The sequence below is a fragment of the Macrotis lagotis genome, chromosome X (assembly GCF_037893015.1).
Source record: "Macrotis lagotis isolate mMagLag1 chromosome X, bilby.v1.9.chrom.fasta, whole genome shotgun sequence".
Lineage (NCBI taxonomy): Eukaryota > Metazoa > Chordata > Mammalia > Peramelemorphia > Peramelidae > Macrotis > Macrotis lagotis.
Window position 1 is genome coordinate 422,866,980 of NC_133666.1, and position 19,504 is coordinate 422,886,483.

The 19,504-nt window shown below is 34.2% G+C and overlaps 1 protein-coding gene across 2 annotated transcripts in view; it reads right to left on the bottom strand.

The window, feature by feature from the left end:
- Positions 1–19,504, bottom strand: part of LOC141498451 (uncharacterized) — a 167,329-nt gene that overhangs the window by 96,332 nt on the left and 51,493 nt on the right. Inside the window, exon 3 of one of the 2 annotated variants that reach the window (XM_074201645.1) lies at positions 3,428–3,566. The exons of the other annotated variant lie outside the window; for it this stretch is intronic. Within the exon in view, the coding sequence (XP_074057746.1) occupies positions 3,428–3,548 (121 nt within the window). The 5' untranslated portion in view covers positions 3,549–3,566. The remainder of the gene's footprint in view (positions 1–3,427; positions 3,567–19,504) is intronic. 2 annotated transcript variants of the gene reach the window in all.

The following is a 19,504-nucleotide window of genomic DNA, read 5'->3' on the forward strand; positions in this document are numbered from 1 at the left end:
AAAGTAGCTAAGAGAAATATCAATAATCTTAGAAATGCATACCATGCCCCTCAGACAGCTGAAAATGGAAAAAAGAATTAAGGACTCTCTTGATAGTGTGAAAGAAGAGAGTGTAAAAGTTGACTTGAAACTATACTTTAAAAAACCACCTAAGAATTTGGCTACTCATCCCAAGACTAATGGAGGGAAGAAGAAATGGTAAAAGTATAAGATTTTATAATCTTAAACTCAAAGATCATTGCAGGAAGCAATTGCAACCATGAAATTTCAAGATATTTGCTCATTGGGGGAAAATAATGTATGATTAAATTTGAACAGCATACTAAAAAACAGAGATATCATCTTGAGACAAAGGTTCATATATTCAAAGCAATGGGTTGTCCAGTAATAATATATGGCTATAATAATTGGACTAAGAAAAGTCAAGTGCCACAAAATCAATAATTTTGCATTGTGGTGAAGGAGAAGACTTTACTTAAGGAAATTAATTTAGACTATTCATTGAAAGGACAAATACTATAGTTGAAGCTCACAGATGTAGGTCACATAATGAGAAGACATACTTAGTGAAAAAACCCTGATGTTGGGAAAAATTGAAGGCAAGGGGGCAGAGCCAAGATGGCAGCAGGACAATGTTTTTTATGAACTCTCTCCAAAATATTTCAAAAACCTTAGAATTATGACTAACTAATTTTGGAGAGGCAGAACACACAGAAAGATCCAGTGAGGCAATTCTCCTCCCAAGGTAACCTGGAAAATAATGGGAAGGCTCTGTTCCATGGAGCTGGAAGGGTGGCACACCAGATCGAAGGAGCTTCAACCTTCTGAGAAAAGCCCCAGTATGTCTGGTTCTCTGGGAGCCCTGGATTCCAGCAGCAGAAGCAGTTTCCTGACCCACCACCCCAGAAAGCATCAAGAACAACTTGGAAGATCAGCAGGGAGACCTCTGCCTGAGCGAACACGAATCTCAGGCCAGTGTGACCCCCTCTCAGGGCAGCTGTAGCCCAGATCCTAGAAAACGAAAGCAAACCTGTAGAGCCACCCAGCAGCTGCTCCCTGAGCACTCAGCCCATGGAAGGTAAGGGAATGAAGGGAAACTGCCGAGGTTTGTCCTCTGTCCCTGGACTCTAGGGCTTTGACCACATTCAGACTCTGGTCGCAGTCTGGGGCCCCAGAGGAGTGCACTTGTGGTCATTCCACAGACAAGGAGAGCAGTCAGAGCCTCATATACTGAAGTCCTTGTGGGGGTGTCCCCATAATACTCAAAAACTCAGGAAGCATCCCAAAACCAGGCACAGGCTGGGGAACTGAATAAAGAGAAAAAAAACCTGATCATAGACAATTACTTTCGTCCCATGGAGGATCAAAAGACACAATCAGAAGATGAGAAAGTCCAAGCTTCTGCAACTAAAGACTTCAAGAAATATAGAAGTTGGGCTCAGGCTATGATAGAGCTCAAAAAAGATTTTGAAAATCAAATAAGAGAAATGTGAGAGATGCATGAAAATGAATCAGTAGCTTAATCAGGGAGATCCAAAAAAATGCTGAAAAAAATAACATATTTAAAAACCAGTTGACGTCAAATGGATAAAACAGTGCAAAAAAAATTATTTAGGAGAAGAATGCTTTAAAAAGAAGAATTGGACAGATGGAAAAGGAGATAAGAAAGCTCTCTGAGGAAAACAAATCCTTCAAATATAGAAGGAAGCTAAAGGAAGCTGATGATTTTCTGAGAAATCAAGACACAGTAGATCAAGACCAAAAGAATTAAAAGCTACAAGAAAATATGAAATATCTCACTGAAAAAAAAACAACTGTTCTCAAAAAAAAAAAATAGATCCAGAAGAGATCATTTAAAAATTATTGGGCTACCTGAAAGTCATGATCGGGAAAAGAGCATTGACTTCATTTTTAAATAATTTCTACAGGAACATTGCCCAATCTTAAAAGCAGAGGGTAAAATAGAAATTGAGAGAATCCACCAATCTTTTCCTGAAAGAGATCCAAAAAAAAAACCCCAGGAATATTATATCCAAGTTCCAGAACTCCCAAGTCAAAGAGAAAATGTTACAAGCAGCCAAAAGGACACAATTCAAATATATCATGGAGTTACAGTCAGGATCACACAGGATTTAGCAGCAAACCCATTAGGGCTCATGGGGCTTGGAATATAATATTCCAGAAGGCAAAAGGGCTTAAAATGAAACCAAGAATCAACTACCCAGCAAAACTGAGCATCCTCTTCCAGAGGAAAAGATGAACTTTCATTGAAACATGGGGATTTCAAATACTCCTGTTGAAATGGCCAGAGCTGAACAGGAAGTTTGGTCTTCAAGTACAGGACTCAGGTGAGCAGAGAATGGATGAGAAGGGTAAATTATGAGGGATTTAATGATGATGAACATTGTGTATTCCTGCATGGGAAGATGACAATGATAATATTCATATGAACCTTCTCATTTAGTAGAGCAGTTAGAAGGAGTTTTTATAGATGAAGCAAGGAGAGAAGTGAATTTGAAGGTATAATATAGCATAAAAATGGATTCAATGGGTGAAAAAGAAATGTAAAAAAGAAATGTACTGGGAAAAAAGAAAAGGAGAGGTGGAAGATATTTCATGTAAAACAGTCAAGAAATAGCTTTTGCAATGGTATGGAAGGGGGGAAAGTGAGGGGGGAATGAGGGAACCTTCATTCTCATCAGAAATGGCTCAGAGAGGAAAAAGCATGCACACACAATACAGTATTACAAACTAAATAAGGTATAGAAATCTAGAAGAAAAATGAGAGAAGGGAGCCAGGGGAGGGGAGGGGGGGATGTGAGTGATAGAGGAGAGGGTAGATCTTGGGAGAGGATAGTCAGATTAACACATTTTATTTTTTTACTTTTGCAAGGTGGTGGGATTGAGTGGCCTGCCCAGAACCACAAGACCTGGTGGTTGTTGGGTCTCTGGGGTGGGATGTAGGCTTGGGGCCTCTTGGCCCCAGAGCGGTATTCTGCCACTCGGCTGCCCCACAGAATATTTTTGAAGAGGGACAGCGTGAAAGGAGAAAGAAAATAAAATAGATGGTAGTGGGGAGAAATGGATGGAGAAAATTACAATCAGCAACAGCAACTGTGGAAAAATATGGCAGTAACTATTCTGATGGACTTAGGATACAGTATGTGATCCACCTGAGACAGAGCTAATGGTATCAGAACAGAAAGTGAAACACATATTTTCCTCTTTCTTTGACTCTATTTCTCATGAGGTTTTATATTTTTGTGGGGTGAGAGGGTTTTATATTTACTCTTACAACAAGGATATTTTAGTAAGTGTAAATAAATTACAGAAAATTTAAAAACAAAGAGTTGTGATGGTAAATGCCATCCAAATCCAAAGAAAGAACTATGGAATCTGAATGCAGATCAAAGCATACTATTTTTACCTGTGTAAATTTGTATTTTGCTTTTTCCTTCTTGTAGTTTTCCCCCCTTTATCTTGATTCTTCTTTCATAGTATGACTTATGTGGAAACATGTGTAACACAACTGTACATGAATAACCCATATCAGTTTGCTTTCTATCCTAGGGTGGAGGGTGAGAGGATAGGAGGGAGAAAATTTTATGAAAATGAATGCTAAAAACTATATTTAAATATAATTGAAAATAAAAATTTAAAAATAAAAATATATACTTGAGGGGGGAAAATCATTGAATTGAAATTATTGAAATTATTAGGGCTTCATTAATTTTTTGTTTAATTGGCATTTCCCCTGACACCGGCTCATTTCTGGACTATCAATAGAGAAGGCATTGGTGACATCTCCAGAAAAGGAATTAAGCTATCTATGAGGTTTATTTCAGTTATGCTATTTGGTTCCATAATTTATACAACATAACCAATTAAAAAATGAAAAATCAGTTAAAGGTTTACAGTGGCACTGTAAAAGTGCTGTTAAGAGGGCTGGACAACCTTAATTTCAAATCTATCTGTGGATTACATAACATAGCTGAGACTATGAATGAACAAAATTATAAACAAGTATATGTGAGACCTATACAAACTATTACCTTTCAGATAATCTTCATTATTTACGTAATTTAAAATACACAGCTAACAGAGTGCTTAGTTTTCTACCTATAGTATAACATTTGAAAGCATAATATTTGCTTATTCTTTAGGACCTTCTTGCATTTTTTCCTGTTCTAAAAATACTAAGTATCCAAATTTGGAAAATATTAAAAAAAAACAACTTCCTACTATCCCCCTCCCATCACCACCCCTAACTGTTTATTTGAGCTAATTTGCTAGCCTATGATTTTTAAACTTGAGAGAGAAGGTTGGTTTGGAAGAGTAGCATTTCTTTTTTTCGGAGGGGAGCAATATAAAATGAATCATTAATTTCATTTTTTCAAATTTTCTCTCAAACCATTAGCCTGCATTTATAACTTAGCTCCTCTGCTTGGGATAATTTTTTCCTAATCTTATGTAGCAAGCTCAGTTATTTTGGAGCAGAGGTACAGCTGGAAAGATTAAAGATAATTTTTAATAGCCAAAGAGCAAGACCATTAAGAGGACTCTAGACTTTCAAACATCAATTAAAACGTGTCTTCATATCTTTGATTCCTTCTAACCCTGTATGTAAACATTAATTATCACTTATTCTGAAACTTTGTAACCATATGATTTATTTTGTTCTGTCTTGCTTGTTTATTCTAGGAAAACATTCGGCATTAATTCTTTTCTTACTTAGAAGAATTATTTAGGCTGGCTTTAGTTTACTCTGATTTACTATATCTTGACTTCCCAGTCACACATGGGATACTTTTGGAACATTCCATTTTCTATAAGACTGCAGACCAAGTCTTCTTGCCAATAAAATGTATTTTTGGGGAAAAAAATTCAAGGCAAAAGGAAAAGGGGGTAACAGATGATGAAATGAATAGATAGTGTCATGGATACAATGAATACTAACTTGGACAAACAGAGTCAAGGATAGAAGGGCTTGGCATATTATAGTCAATGGGATCATGAATAGGACATAACTAAATGATTGAATAACAACAAGCTCAGTTTGAGTCAATAATATGATAATGATGATCCAAAAATGAACTCCATATTAGATTCTATTAAGAAAAGTACTAAATCCAATACTAGCGAGATATAACTAGACATTAGATCTGACTTGCTCAGGCTCACAAAAGCTGATTGTTAAATTTCCAATATGAACATTGACATCTTAGAAACAGCTTTCCTTCTTTTCTCTCTTTCTTCCTTTACCATCAAGGATTCAGGAATTATGGCCTCTCCAACAGATCAAATCTATCCTGATGTTTGTTTTTGTATGAAACTGAAACACTGCATAGCCTATATCAAATATCTTGAATGAGAAAGCACTAGTAGGCCAAGTGTATATGAAGGAAGTAATGTGAAATAAGCCTGAAAAGGCAGAAGGAAGACAGGTCTGTCTCTCACATTTAAAATTTTTACCTATTTGAGTTATGCCCAACTTGCTCAACCATCCCCAAGTTCCCATTGAAGGGCTATAGTTAGTCAAATATTTAATTAATTCACCCCTAAAAAACCACTGGATTTATTGAATTCCAAGTCCCTGAGGTTGCCTTGTCAACATCAGATCAATGACCCCCAAGTCTGGAAGTTACCTATACCTGAATTTTGTTCAGGTGCATATGGATCAGTAACTTCTATCAGGACATTCCAGAATCAAAGAAATTCAGAGTTGTAAAAATCTTTTAACCTTTCATGGGTTCTATTTCTTAATCTATAAAAAGGGCTAAAGAGCATCTCTCTTGATGATCTCATAAAATTTTCTATAAAATCCACTAATAAGCAATAATGCATATAAAATATTTTGTAATTGTATAGCACATACATAAATGCAGTATTATTGTTAAGAATAGTAAGCCAAGGGTTTGGTATCAGTCTTACAAAAGAATCTTGAAACAATTAGAGTGGCACAAAACCATTACATATTGGCTTAAAATTTTTTTTCCAAACTACATGTAAAATTGAATTATATTTAAAAAAATTTTGAGATCCAAATTCTTTCCCTTCATCTTTCCTTACATTTCTCTCATTGAGAAGACAAGAAATTGGATATGTTTTATATATATATATATATATATATATATATATATATATATACATATATATATACAATCATGCAAAAAATTTTATGAATGAAAGCAAACCAAAAATAATAATAAACTCAAGAAAAATAAAAACAATTGAAAAAGTATGCTTTGCATTTAGACTCTGGAGGTGGAGAACATTTTTCCTCATAAGACCTTTGAAATTGTCTTAGATCATTGAATTACTGAGACAAGCTAAGTCATTCATAATTTATCATCATACAATATCGATGTCACTGTGCATATTATTCTTAGTTTTGCTCACTTTATATTGCATGACTTCCTGTAAGTCTTTCAAGATTTTTCTCAAAAAATCCTGCTCATCATTTCTTATAGCATAATGATATTTCATTATAATCATAAACCACAGTTTTAACTTTCAAATACAAGACTTAAGCATAAAAAGCTAAAGAAGAGAGAAATAACAGATTCAATAAGGCTAAAGTGTTTAATTACTATATGGGAAAATATCTGTAATTCCTAAGAACTTTATCATTATCAGGACAGTATACACAAGTATAAATTTATTAAGATTGGATGATATCCAAAAATAAAATTAAGGAATAGGTTGAATGGGGGGAGAATTGTCTCATATAAAGATGTGAGAGAACTTTTACAGTGGAAGGGAAAATGAGGATGGGGTAGAAAGTAATGCTTATACCTTAGCCAGTTCCGATTGAGCCAACTCAAAGATGAATAATATTCATATTCAGATCTAGAAACCTACCTTACCCTCTAGGAATTTAGTAGAGAAAGGGAATAGGGTGGGAGGTGTTACTGACAGAAGGGAGGGTGAGTTGTGGGAGAAGCTCAGTGTCAGAAGCAAAACACTTTTGAGGAAGAATATGGTGAAAGGAGTAAAAAAAAGAGACAGAAATAGAGAAACAAAGAGACAGAGAGTAGGATGAAGGGAAATACAGTAACCATAACTGGGGAAAAAAAAGTTCATAGAAAGTTTCTCTGAGGGGCAGTTAGGTGGCACAGTGGATAGAGCACTGGCCCTGGAGTCAAGAGTACCTGAGTTCAAATTCGGCCTCAGACACGTAATAATTTCCTAGCTCTGTGATCTTGGACAAATCATTGAACCCCATTGTCTTAAATTTAAAAAAAAAATAAGGAAAGAAAAAAAAAGAAAAGAAGAAAAGCATCTATTTGTATGAAAATATTTGTGGCAGTTCTTTTTTGTGATGGAAATTGAAGGGAAGACTATCAATTGAGGAATGGCTAAACAAGTAGTGGTTTTTGATTGTGATGTAATCCTATTGTGCTATAAAAAAATGAAAAATAGGATACTTTGAGAACAATCTGTAAAGATTTACATGACTGATGCAAAGTGAATTAAACAGAACCAGAGAACACAATACACAGTAAAAGCAATATTGTAAAATGTTCAACAGTGGATGACTTAGCTATTTTCAGCAATAGAATGATCTAAATTCCAAAGGACTTAGGATGAAAAATATTCTCCACCTCCAAAGAAAGATCAAAGAATTTTTTAAACAATTCTTTTAAAGAAATTTTTGGTTTGTTTTCTTTCACAACATGATTAATATGAAAATATATTTAATATGACAGACCAGGTATAACCTTATCAAATTGCTTTTTGTCTCAGTGAAGGGGAGGCAGGGGAAAGAACTTGGAATGCAAAATTTTTAAAAATGTAAAAAAGGTTTTATATGTAATTGGAAAAAAAGTTTAAAGAAATATTTTAAAAGAATTAGACACTGTCCCACCCTTTAGGAGTCTATCCCCCTAGCTGGTTGATAGTAGCTGTATGCAAATGTTCTTTCATGTAAAAGGGCACACTGAAGAACTCTCAAATGCTCAGAAGTCAGTTTCTCTAGACTGCAGATCTCACAGAACTTTATAGAATTGCTAAATTTGTGTAAGCATAAGCATTAGCATTGAACCATCTCATCTTCTTTTGTGGTTTACCAAGGCTTATTTTTGTATGTTAAGAGGTAAATATTCTAGTTATAGAAACAATGTTAGCCTATATTTTTAAACAGATAAGATTAAGCTTTATGAAAATGGTATTTTTTTAGAATAGTTCAGTAGTTGTGAATTATATTTAACTATTCAATTCTACCCTTTTGTGGTGAAACAACAACAACAACAAAAAAAAAAAAAGATCTCTTATCATGGAATGAAAGAAAACTTTTTCTGCCCATTCTCAAATCATTCTACTGTTTGTCCAGAGGTATGCATTTGGAAAAAGGTATGCTAAATTGGTTCTTATAGGAATTTGGGAATAGCTACATCTAAATTTGAAAATATCATTGTACTCCGGCGGCTAGGTGGCGCAGTGGATAAAGCACCGGCCCTGGAGTCAGGAGTACCTGGGTTCAAATCCGGTCTCAGACATTTAATAATTACCTAGCTGTGGCACCTTAACCCCATTTGCCTAACAAAAAAAAAAAAAACCCTAAAAAAATATCATTGTACTCAAGTGCTCCATTAGCCTGTAAATTTTACTCTGCAAATACAACTATATTAAAAGTTACTCAGTTTTACAACATCAAAGAATTCATTACTTCTTTATTCTTCATCCCCCCCAAACTTCCATCTTATCAGTTGTTACGTGTTAGCAATTCTTTCATATATATATATATATATATATATATATATATATATATATATATATTTATAATATATACATATTATCTCTCTCATATACATTCTTTTCTCTCTACTCTTATAGTCAACCATTATTTAATCCCCTCCTTCATTGTGCCTGGATGGTTATGATAATCTTTTGTTTTGGTTCTTTATCATTTTTTTAATTACATGCAAAGATAGTTTTCAACATTCATACATTTTATGAGTTCCGAATTTTTCTATTACCCTCTCTTCCTTCCTCTCTACCCATGGCAGCAAACAATATGGTAAAAATTGTACATGTTCAATGGTGTTTGACATATTTCCACAATAGTCATGTTGTGAAAGGGGAATCAAAATGAAGGAAGGAAAAACACGAGAAAGAAAAAAATGTTTAAAAGTAAATGGAATTTGCCTTATTTTGCATTCAGGTACCATATTTTTTTTTCTCTGAACGAAGATGGCATTTTCCATAACAGGTCTCTCGGGGCTGTGCTTGATGACACTAAATGGCTGAGAGGAGCTGTGTCAATCATAGTTGATCATATCATAATGTTGCTGTTAATAAATACAATGATGTCTTGGCTGTGTTTATTTCACCCAACAAGAGTTTATGGAAGTCTTTCTGTGCTTTTCTAAAGTCTGGTCACTTTAGATTCATTTACCATAACTTGTTCAGTCATTTCCCCAATTAATAGGTCCTCTCAGTTTCTAATTCTTTGCTGCTACATAAAGAGCTGCTATGAATATTTTTAAACATGTGAGTCTTTTCCTGTTTTTATTAATGATTTCTTACTGGATTCAAAGGGTATGCAGAATTTTATTGCCCTTTGGGCATAGTTCCAAATTTCTCTCCAGAATGATTGGATCAGTTCACAACTCCACTAATAATGCATTAGTGTCCCAGTTTTTTCACATTCTCTCCAATATTGATCATTTTCCTTTTTTTTTTATCTTAGCCAATTCAATGGTCGTGAGGTGGTATCTCAGAGTTGCTTTAATTTGTATTTCTCTAATCAATAATGATTTGGATTGTATTTTTACTTAAGATTATATATATATATATATATATATATATATATATATATATATAGCTTTAATGTCTTCATCTTAAAACCAACTATAAATATTCTTTGACATTTATCAACTGGAGAAATAAGAGCATTCTTATGAATTTGACTCAGTTCTCTATATTTTAGAAGTAGTATCAGAAATGGTAGCTGTAAAAATTATTTTCCAGTTTTCTTCATTCCTTCTAATCTTGATTGCACTGGTATTATTTGTGCAAAAAGTTATTTTAATACAGTCAAAATCATCCATTTTACAATTTATAATGTTCTATATCGCTTGTTTGGTCATAAATTTTTCCCTTCTTCATAGATCCCACAGTTAAGACTATATCTTGTTATCTTAATTGGTCTGTGGTATCACCTTTTATGTCTAAATCCTGCACTTATTTTGGTATAGGGTGAGACATGTGGGTCTATGCCTAGTTTTTGCCACACTATTTTCAAGTTTTTGTCACATAGAGTTCTTATACTCATTTACTACTGTTTCTATTGTACCTAATTTTTCCATTGATCTACTTCTCCATTTCTTAACTAGTACTAGATTGTTTCATTTGTTTGGGTTTTGTTTTTGTTTTTTTGCAAGGCAATGGGGTTAAGTAGCTTGCCCAAGACCACACAGCTAGGTAATTATTAAGTGCCTGAGGCCCGCATTGAACTCAGATCTTCCTGACTCCAGGGCTGGTGCTCTATGCACTGTGCCACCTAGCTGTCCCAGTACTTGATAGTTTTGATGACTGCCAATTTATAATATAGTTTTAGATCTGATCCAGCTAGGCCACCTTCCTTTGCATTTTTTTCATTAATTCCCTTTATATCCTTGACTCTATTGCTCAAATGAATTTTGTCATTGCTTTTTCTAGCCCTCTAAAATAGATTTTTGGTAATTTGATTGAAATGGCAGTAAATATGTAATTTGATTTGGATAGAATTGTCATTTTTTTATTAAATTAGCTCTGCTTAACCGTGAATAGTACACATTTTTCCAATTGTTTTGATTTGACTTTATGTGAAAAGTATTTTGTATTTGGGTTCATATAGTTTTGGGGTTTATCTTCTGAGGTAGATTCCCAAGTATTTTATGCTGTCTACTGTTACTTTATATAGAATTTCTCTTTCTATCTCTTGCTATTTGGCTTTGTCATATATAAAAATGCTGATGATTTTTGTGCATTTGTTGTATAATCTTGTTACTATGCTAAAGTTGTAAATTGTTTCAAATTAGTTTTTTAATTGATTCTCTAGGGCTCTCTAAGTTCTCTAAGAAAGGAAGCAAAGAGTAAAGTTTTGATTCCTCCTTGACTATTCTATTTCCTTCAATTTCTTTTTCTTTTCTTCTTGTTAAAGATAGCACTTCTAATACAACACTGAATATTGAGCATCCTTGTTTCACCCCTTATCTTATTGGAAATGTTGCTAGTTTATCCCTATTACACATAATGTCTGCTGATTTTTTATATATAAATACTGCTTATCATGTTAAGGAAAACACCATTTATTCCTATGCTTTCTCTAATATTTTAATAGGAATGGGTGTTGTATTTTTCAACATCTATTGAGATAATCATATTATTTCTGTTAGTTTTGTTACTGATATAGTCAATTATGTTGGTTGTTTTCCTAATAATGAACCATCCTTGAATACCATGGTATATGATCCTAGTCGTAACTTGTTGTAATCTCTTTGTTAAAATTTTATTTAAATTTTCTTCATCAAAATTCATTAGGGAGATTGGTCTCCCATGTTGTGGTCATAGAAGGAATTTGGTAGAACACCTATTTTAAAAAAAATAGTTTATATGGAATTGTTCTTTAAATATTCTTAGAATTAACTTTTAAATCCATCTGGCCCTAAAGATTTTATCTTAAGATGATCTATCTGTAAATATGGGTAGTTCACATTTTTTGCAAATATTCACTAATTTCACTTATATTGTCAAATTTGTGGGCATATAATTGAGCAAGATAGCTCTAATTTATTTCTTTAATTTCCTCCTTATTGATGGTGAGTTCACCCTTTTTGTTTTTATCCTAGTAGTTTGTTTTCTTCTTTTTTAATCAAATTAACCAGATGTTTATCTATTTCAGTGATTTTTCATAAAATAAATTCTTAATTTTATTTATTAGTTCTTAGTTTTCTTACTTTCAATTTAATTAGTTTCTTTGATTGTCAGAATTTCTAATTTGGCATTTAATTAGAGGTTTTTAATTTGTACATTTTCTAGTTTATTTTAGTTGCAAGTCCATTCCATTTAATCTCTTCTTTCTCTATTTTGTTTCTCTATATCATTCATATAAACATTTAAAGGTAGAAAATTTCCCCCAATAACTGCTTCGGTTGCATTTTAGAGACCATAGTTGTCATTGTTTTTGATGAAATTGGTGATTATTTCTATGATTTGATATTTGATCCATTCATTCTCTAAAAATAGATCATTTAATTTTAATTTAGTTTTGGGTCTCTCTCTCTCTCTCTCTCCATGGTCCTTTATTGCACATGATTGTTATTCCATCATGATCTAGAAAGAATGTATTTACTCTTTCAACATTTGACTGTGAAGTTTTTATGCCCTAATATATGGTCAGTATGGGGGGGGGGGCTGTAACAGAGAGAAAATGGTGAATTCCTTTCTATACCCATTCAATTTTCTATAGAACTCTAAAATATCTTAACTTTGCTAAAATTCTATTTTTATTAACTTCTTTCTTTTTTATTTTGTGGTGATATTGTAATATTTATCCAATTCTGAAAGAGGGAGAATGAGGTCTCCTTGTAACTTAGTTCCTCTAACAATTTGGATGCTAAAAAAACCAAAAACTAGTAACAGACTAAATAACGTTCAAAAACTTTAATGATAAATAACATCAATCTAAAAATTGGACAAAATGTCAGAAATCCATGGGGAAGAGGAAACAGGGATCACCAGAAGTGTCAGTGCCTGCATAGATAACTAAGATGAAAGCATCCCATCATGATCCTGCAAGAGACAACAAGTGGGTGATCAGAAACTCACCCAGTTGGCCTTTAGAGCAAATTGAAACTGCAGCATCCAGTCTGGGCAAGAAAGTATACAAACAAACAAACAAAAAAAAGAAGATTCCATCTGGGGCAGCTAGGTGCCACAGTGGATAGAGCACCAGCCCTGGAGTCAGGAGTACCTGGGTTCAAATCCGGCCTCAGACACTTAATAATTACCTACCTCATTGCCTTACAAAAACCTAAAAAAGAAAAAAAAACAAAATATAGGATACTCCAGTCTCAAGAACTCCAAGGTCCATAGAATTCTGTCCTAAAATGCCAAAGAAAGAAAGAAGGTCCTGAAAAATCTTTTGCCCTGAACCTAGGTTCCTAAAATCTATCATCACTCTTGATTTAGACACCATCATTCCCATCAAAGACTGGAGTCAGAAGAAGAATCCAGGTGCCCTAGGCAAAAGACAAAGAAGGTATCACCAATCAAAAAAAAGCAGGCTGAGGGATTAATCTAAGACTCAATAGACTCCCTGAAATATGTGTGTGTGTGTGTGTGTGTGTGTGTGTGTGTATGTATGTATGTGAATGTGAGACTGTGTTAGTGTGAAGGTGAGGACACTCTATTTCAAGAAATCATAAATGAAAACTACCCTGAACTAGAAGGTAGAGAGAAAATAATTTAATTTCCAAAAGAGACTCCAAAAGAAAACAATCTCCAAAATCTCAAGCTTCCAGGTAAGAGAGACTTGAAATAGGAAGCTAGTTTGTAGGCTTTACAATAGTGCAAGGAAAAGATGATAAGGACCCAATCCAGGGTGGTGACTGAATAAATTGAACTTAAGTTATGGAAAATCTTTTAAAAGGATTTTCAAAATCAAGTAAGATAGAGGGCAGCTAAGTGGTACAGTGGATAGAGCATCAGCCCTGGATTCAGGAGGACTTGAATTCCAATACAACCTCAGACATGTAATAATTACCTAGTTGTGTGACCTTGGACAAGTCACTTAACCCTATTTCCTTAAAGTAAAATTTAAAAAAATTTAAATCAAGTAAGATAGGGTTAGGATTAGAAATGAGAGTGATATGGGAAAACCATGAAAACAAGTCAGCAGCTTTGTAGAGAAGGCATAAAAACTACTGAAGAAAATAATTTAAAAATCAGACTGGGTCAAATGGGAAAAGCCAATGAGGACAAAAAGGCCTTAAAGGCAGGATTGACCAAATGGAAAAGGATGTACAAAAACTCAATGAAGAACAGTCCTTAGAATATAAAAGGGAAGCTGACAACATTGTGAGAAGTCAATAAACAATAAAATTAAGCCAAAATAATGAAAAAACTAGAAGACAATCTAACATATTTCATTGGAAAGACAACTACGTGGAAAAATAAATTCAGCAGAGATACTTTAGAAATTATTAGACTACTTCAAAAGCATGATTAAAAAAACCTAGACATCATCTTTCAAGAAATTATTAAGAAAAATTGGCTGATATTCTAGAACCAAGGTGTAAAATAGAAATTGAAAGAATCCACTAGTGACCTCCTAAAAGAGATCCCAAAATGAAAACTCCCAGGAATATTATAGTCAAATTTCAGAGCTCCCATGTCAAGGAGAAACTATTTTAAGCATCCATAAAGAAAAAAATTAAATAATCGCGCCATAGTCAGGATCACAAAGGATTTTGCAGCTTCCACATTAAAGGACCATAGGACATGAAATATGATATCTTGGAAGACAAAAGAACTTGGATTACAACTAAGAATCAACTACCCAACAAAACTGAACATCTTCTTTCAGCAGAAAAGATGAATATTCAATGAAATAGGGAACTTTCAAACTTTCCTGATGAAACAACTAGAGCTAAACAGAAAATTTGATCTTCAAATATGAGACCCAAGTATAAAAAGGTAAATAATAAAGCGAATCCATAACAGACTTAATAATGTTGAACTGTTTTTATTTCTGTATGGGAAGATGATGCTGATAACTCATACAAACTTTCTGATTTATTAGGGCAGTTAGAAGGAGTATATATATATAGGCAGGGCTTAGGTGGGAGTTGAATATGAAAGGATAATGTATTAAAAAGATGGAACTAAAGGATAAGAAGGGAATATATTAGATTAAAGGAAAAGAGGGACACAAAGTGGGGGTAAGTTATTTCACATAAAAGAGGCAATAAAAAACTTTTGCAGTGGAGTGGAAGAGAGGAGAGCCTTACTCACATAGGAATTGGCTAAGAGAGGGAATAACTTACACATTCAATTAGTTTAAGAAATCTTAAGCTACAGGATATAGGAGAGCAAGAGGATGAGAGAAAACAGGGGTGATGCAAGGGAGGACTGACTGTAGATGGGGGGTGGCTAAAAGCAAAACACATTTGAGGAGGGATAGGGTGAAAGGAGAGAAAACAGAATAAATGAAGTTTGGGGAAAATAAAATGGAGTCAGCAATATTAACTCTGGGGGAAAATGTTGAAACAAATTTCTTTGATAAAGGCCTCATTTCTCAAATGTAGAAAACTGAGTCAAATTTATAAAAAAAAAAGCCATATCTCAATTGATAAATATCCAATGGATTAACAACAGAAAAAGAAGAAGCTGACCATAGAAAATTACTTTGGTCCCATGGAGGATCAAAATGTATACTCAGAAGATGACAAAGTTGAAGCTTCTGTAACCAAAGCCTTCAAGAGAAATAGGAAAAAGGGTATAGAAGAGATCAAAAAAAAGACTTTGAAAAGTAAGTGAGGTAGAGGAAAAATTGGGAAGGGAAATGAGAGCAATGCAGGTAAATCATGAAAACCAAGTCAGCAGCTTGGTGAAGGAGATACAAAAAAATACTGAAGAAAATAACATATTAAAAATCAGTTTAGGTCAAATGGAAAAAGTAGCTCAAAAGAAAAATGAGGAGAAGAATGCCTTAAAAAGCAGAATTGGCCAATTGGAAAAGGAGATAAAAAGATCTCTGAAGAAAATAACTCCTTCAAATATAAAATGGAGCTAAAGGAAGGTGATGGTTTTGTGAGAAATCAAGAAACAATAAAGAAAACTTAAAAGAACAAAAAAGCAAAAAAGCAGAAGAAAATGTGAAATATCTCATTGGAAAAATAATTGAATTGGAAATCATATCCAGGAGAGATAATTTAAAAATTATTGGAGGGGTGGCTAGGTGGCTCAGTGGATAAAGCACCAGCCTTGGAGTCAGGAGTACCTGGGTTCAAATCTGAACTCAGACACTTAATAATTACCTAGCCGTGTGGCCTTGGGCAAGCCACTTAACCCCACTGCCTTGAAAAATCTAGAAAAAAATTATTGGAGTCATGACCTGACAAAGTTATGACCTGAAAGTCATGACCAGAAAAAGAGCCTAGCTAAGGCAGCAAAATTGCCCTGAGATCCAAGAAGCAGAGGGTAAAATAGAAATCAAGGGAATCCAATGATCACCTACTGAAACTCCCCCTCACCAAAAAAATCTCCCAGGAATATTACAGCCAAATTCCAAAGCTCCAAAGTCTAAGAAAATATTACAAGCTGCCAGAAAGAAACAATTCAGTCACCATGGCTCTACAATCAAGATTACACAGGATTTGGCAGGGTCTACATTTAGGGCTTGTAGAGCTTGGACTGTGATATTCTGGAATGCAAAAGAGCTTGGTTTATAACTGAGAATACACTATCCAACAAAACTGAACATCCTCTTTTAGGGGAAAAGATGGAATTTCAATGAAACAAGGGACTTTCAAACTTTCCTGCTGAAACAACCAGAGTTGATCCAAAAGTTTGCTCTCCAAGTACAGGATTCAGGTAAAGCATAGAGAGGGTAGACATCAAGGGCTAATTATGAGGAATTTAATGATGTTGAACTACGTGTATTCCTGCATGGGAAGAAAATACTGATAATTCATATGAACCTTCTCATTTACAAGAGCAGTTAGAAGGAACATATATAGACAAGGCACAGGATATTGGTATAATATAGTATATATAGGTTTTGTATAATATAATATAATATTGGTATAATATAGTATAAAGATGGAGTCAATAGGTGATAGGAAAGGAAAAGGAGAGGTAGAATGGGTGAAGATATTTTACATAAAGAATCAAGAAAAGGCTTTTGCAAAGGAGTGGAAGGGAAAAAAGTGAGGAGGAATGAATGAGCCTTCATTCTTATCAGAAATGGCTCAGTGAAGAAATAACATATACACAATAGGATATTGTATAGAAATCTATCTTTTACTCTAGAGAAAAAAGTGATGGGATAAGGGGGACAGGTGTAGGGGCAGTGAGGAGTAGAGAGAATAGGTGATAGAAGAGAGGAAAGATTGTGGGCAAGGGTAGTCAGATATAACACACTTCTGAGGACGGACAGGGTGAAAAGAAAGAATAGAATACATGGGAGTGGGGAGGAATAGAATGGAGGGAAATAGAGCTAATAAGAACAGCTGTGGGAAAAGATACTGAAGCAACTTCTCTGATGGATTAATGATAAAGAAGGCATCCCCTCCCAGAAACAGAGATGATGAACTATTTGAAAACAAATTGAAGTATACTTTTTTTTTACTTCCCTTCTCTTGAGGTTTCTCTATCTTTTTCATGGAGACAGAGAGTTTATGTTTACTTTCACAATAAGATTATTATAGTAGGAAAATAAACAAACCATAAAAATATTGTTTTGTTTTATATTTTTCTTTTTCTCATGGTTTTTTCCTCCTTTATTTCTAATTCTTCTTTCATAACTTGATGATTGTATGTGTATAATCTAATTCAGATTACTCCCTGTCATGGGGAGAGGCAAGGTAGGAAGGGAGATAGAAAAATGTGGAACTCAAAAACTTTCAAAGATTGAATGCTGAAAATTACCTTTATATGTAATTGAAAAAATTACATTCAAAAAAAGACAAAAGTTAAGTAAATTCTTATTAACAGGAGTTGAATGAAATATTTAAGTCATCATTTAGAGTATAAGTTATTTAGGAAAGATTGGTACGGGATAAAGGCTGCTGAGTCCTTTTCAGGGTTGCTTCCCTCCTTTGGTGTCACCTGATACACCTAATTCTCACCTGTGGATCCAAGAAGCTGGAGCATGAACAATTAGTTAACCATTTCAGCAGACTGTCTAAAATAGATTGAGGGGAACCAAGCAGTCCCAAACCTAGCACTGAGTACCCCAAGAATGTGAAGACTCTCCTTGGTGGAATGGGCAGATGAGAAAAATTTCTTCCAGTGCATGAAGACAAGTGAAACAGGTGCTGTAGAGCACTAAAACTTGGTTTGTGATTGAAGATGCAAAAGAGCATTCCAAGATCCTATTGGTCTGATCAGGCTCAGTTGGACATAGTATTAACTTGACTTTAAAAATGCTATCATTATGGTCCCCTTAGAACTAAGGAAAACTACCAATCTCTTCTTTAAAATAAAATTTTAAATGAAAAGTTTTGGGCCTTGAAAGAGTAACTTCAGTTATATAGCTAATGTAAAAAACAATCTTATCCCATAACAATGCCAAGTAAATAAGGGATAGAAGATTCCCAAATGATGGTTTGTTCAGGGAGTTCCTTTCATCTGGAAAGTGAAATGTTTTTTTATATAGCATTTTCAAATGAAAAATATTGTGTTACAATAAAAAATGATGTAAAATAAATTTTGTTTTTGAAGAATGAATTATTTGAGCTCCAAGTGTATATGAGGGAAGATGATTTCCTATTCCTTAAGAACAATTGAAATTATAAATGTGAAGCAAAAGAATCTGGAGCTCGAATAAATAAATGAAAAACTGGGATAAACAAAAGGCCTTTTTATGGGAAGTTTAAAAAATAGATTTATTGCCTAGTCATCTAAGCTAGAGTGAGGGAAATGTGAAGAAGTGTTCCCAGAAACCAAGAAATCACTTTAGTTACAAAAAAAACTATTTTTTAAAGATTAGAAAAAAGATATAATGTCTTTTAAAACAACATGCAAATTAAGACTACTGAGCAGGTCAAGGAATCAGGGAAATAATGAATCCCCTGCTCTTATAAGTTTGAGAGCAGTGTGACAAACACCTGAGCCAATAAACCTGGTCTCAGGATAGCAAGACCAAGCTGGCTATACACACTGATGGCATTAATAGTTCACACTTCTCAAATTGATTAAATTACCTGGTTATTTAAAGCCAAGTTTAGATGCAGAAATAACCACTTGGCTCCTTGTTCCCTTCAGAGTTCAAATGAATGGCAAATATCCTGAAAGCAGCTGGTGCACAGATGACCCACTTGAGATTTCATTGCTCCTTTAGGCTCTGAATTCATAAAACTACTACAAGAGACAGCTTTCTATCAAAGATGACAAGCAGAAAAGAGATTCCTGCCATCAGCACTGGGGGATAATAGGAATCATAAAGTGAAGGGAGCCATTACAGTAGAGACCAGGCATACAGTCACTAACGACAGTCCCCAAAAAAAGCTCCTTGTGGCTCACAGGAGTTAAGTATTACAGCAAAGAGCTTTTGAGTGTTTAGAGACTGAGAACAGAGAGGCTGCACAGAGCTCTTGGGTTGAGCCATAAGATGTTTGGAGATTACTTTCACAAGATGAAGTGTACTTGTATTAATAACACTATCTAAAGAGACTGAAAGTGTTTCATTGTTTCCATGGAAAGAGGCATTCCAAGCCCAAGGTTTGCACAGTGTCAGCCTCTCTCTGATTGGTGATTCAATTACATTCCAAAGAAAAGGTAAAAAGGACTTGTA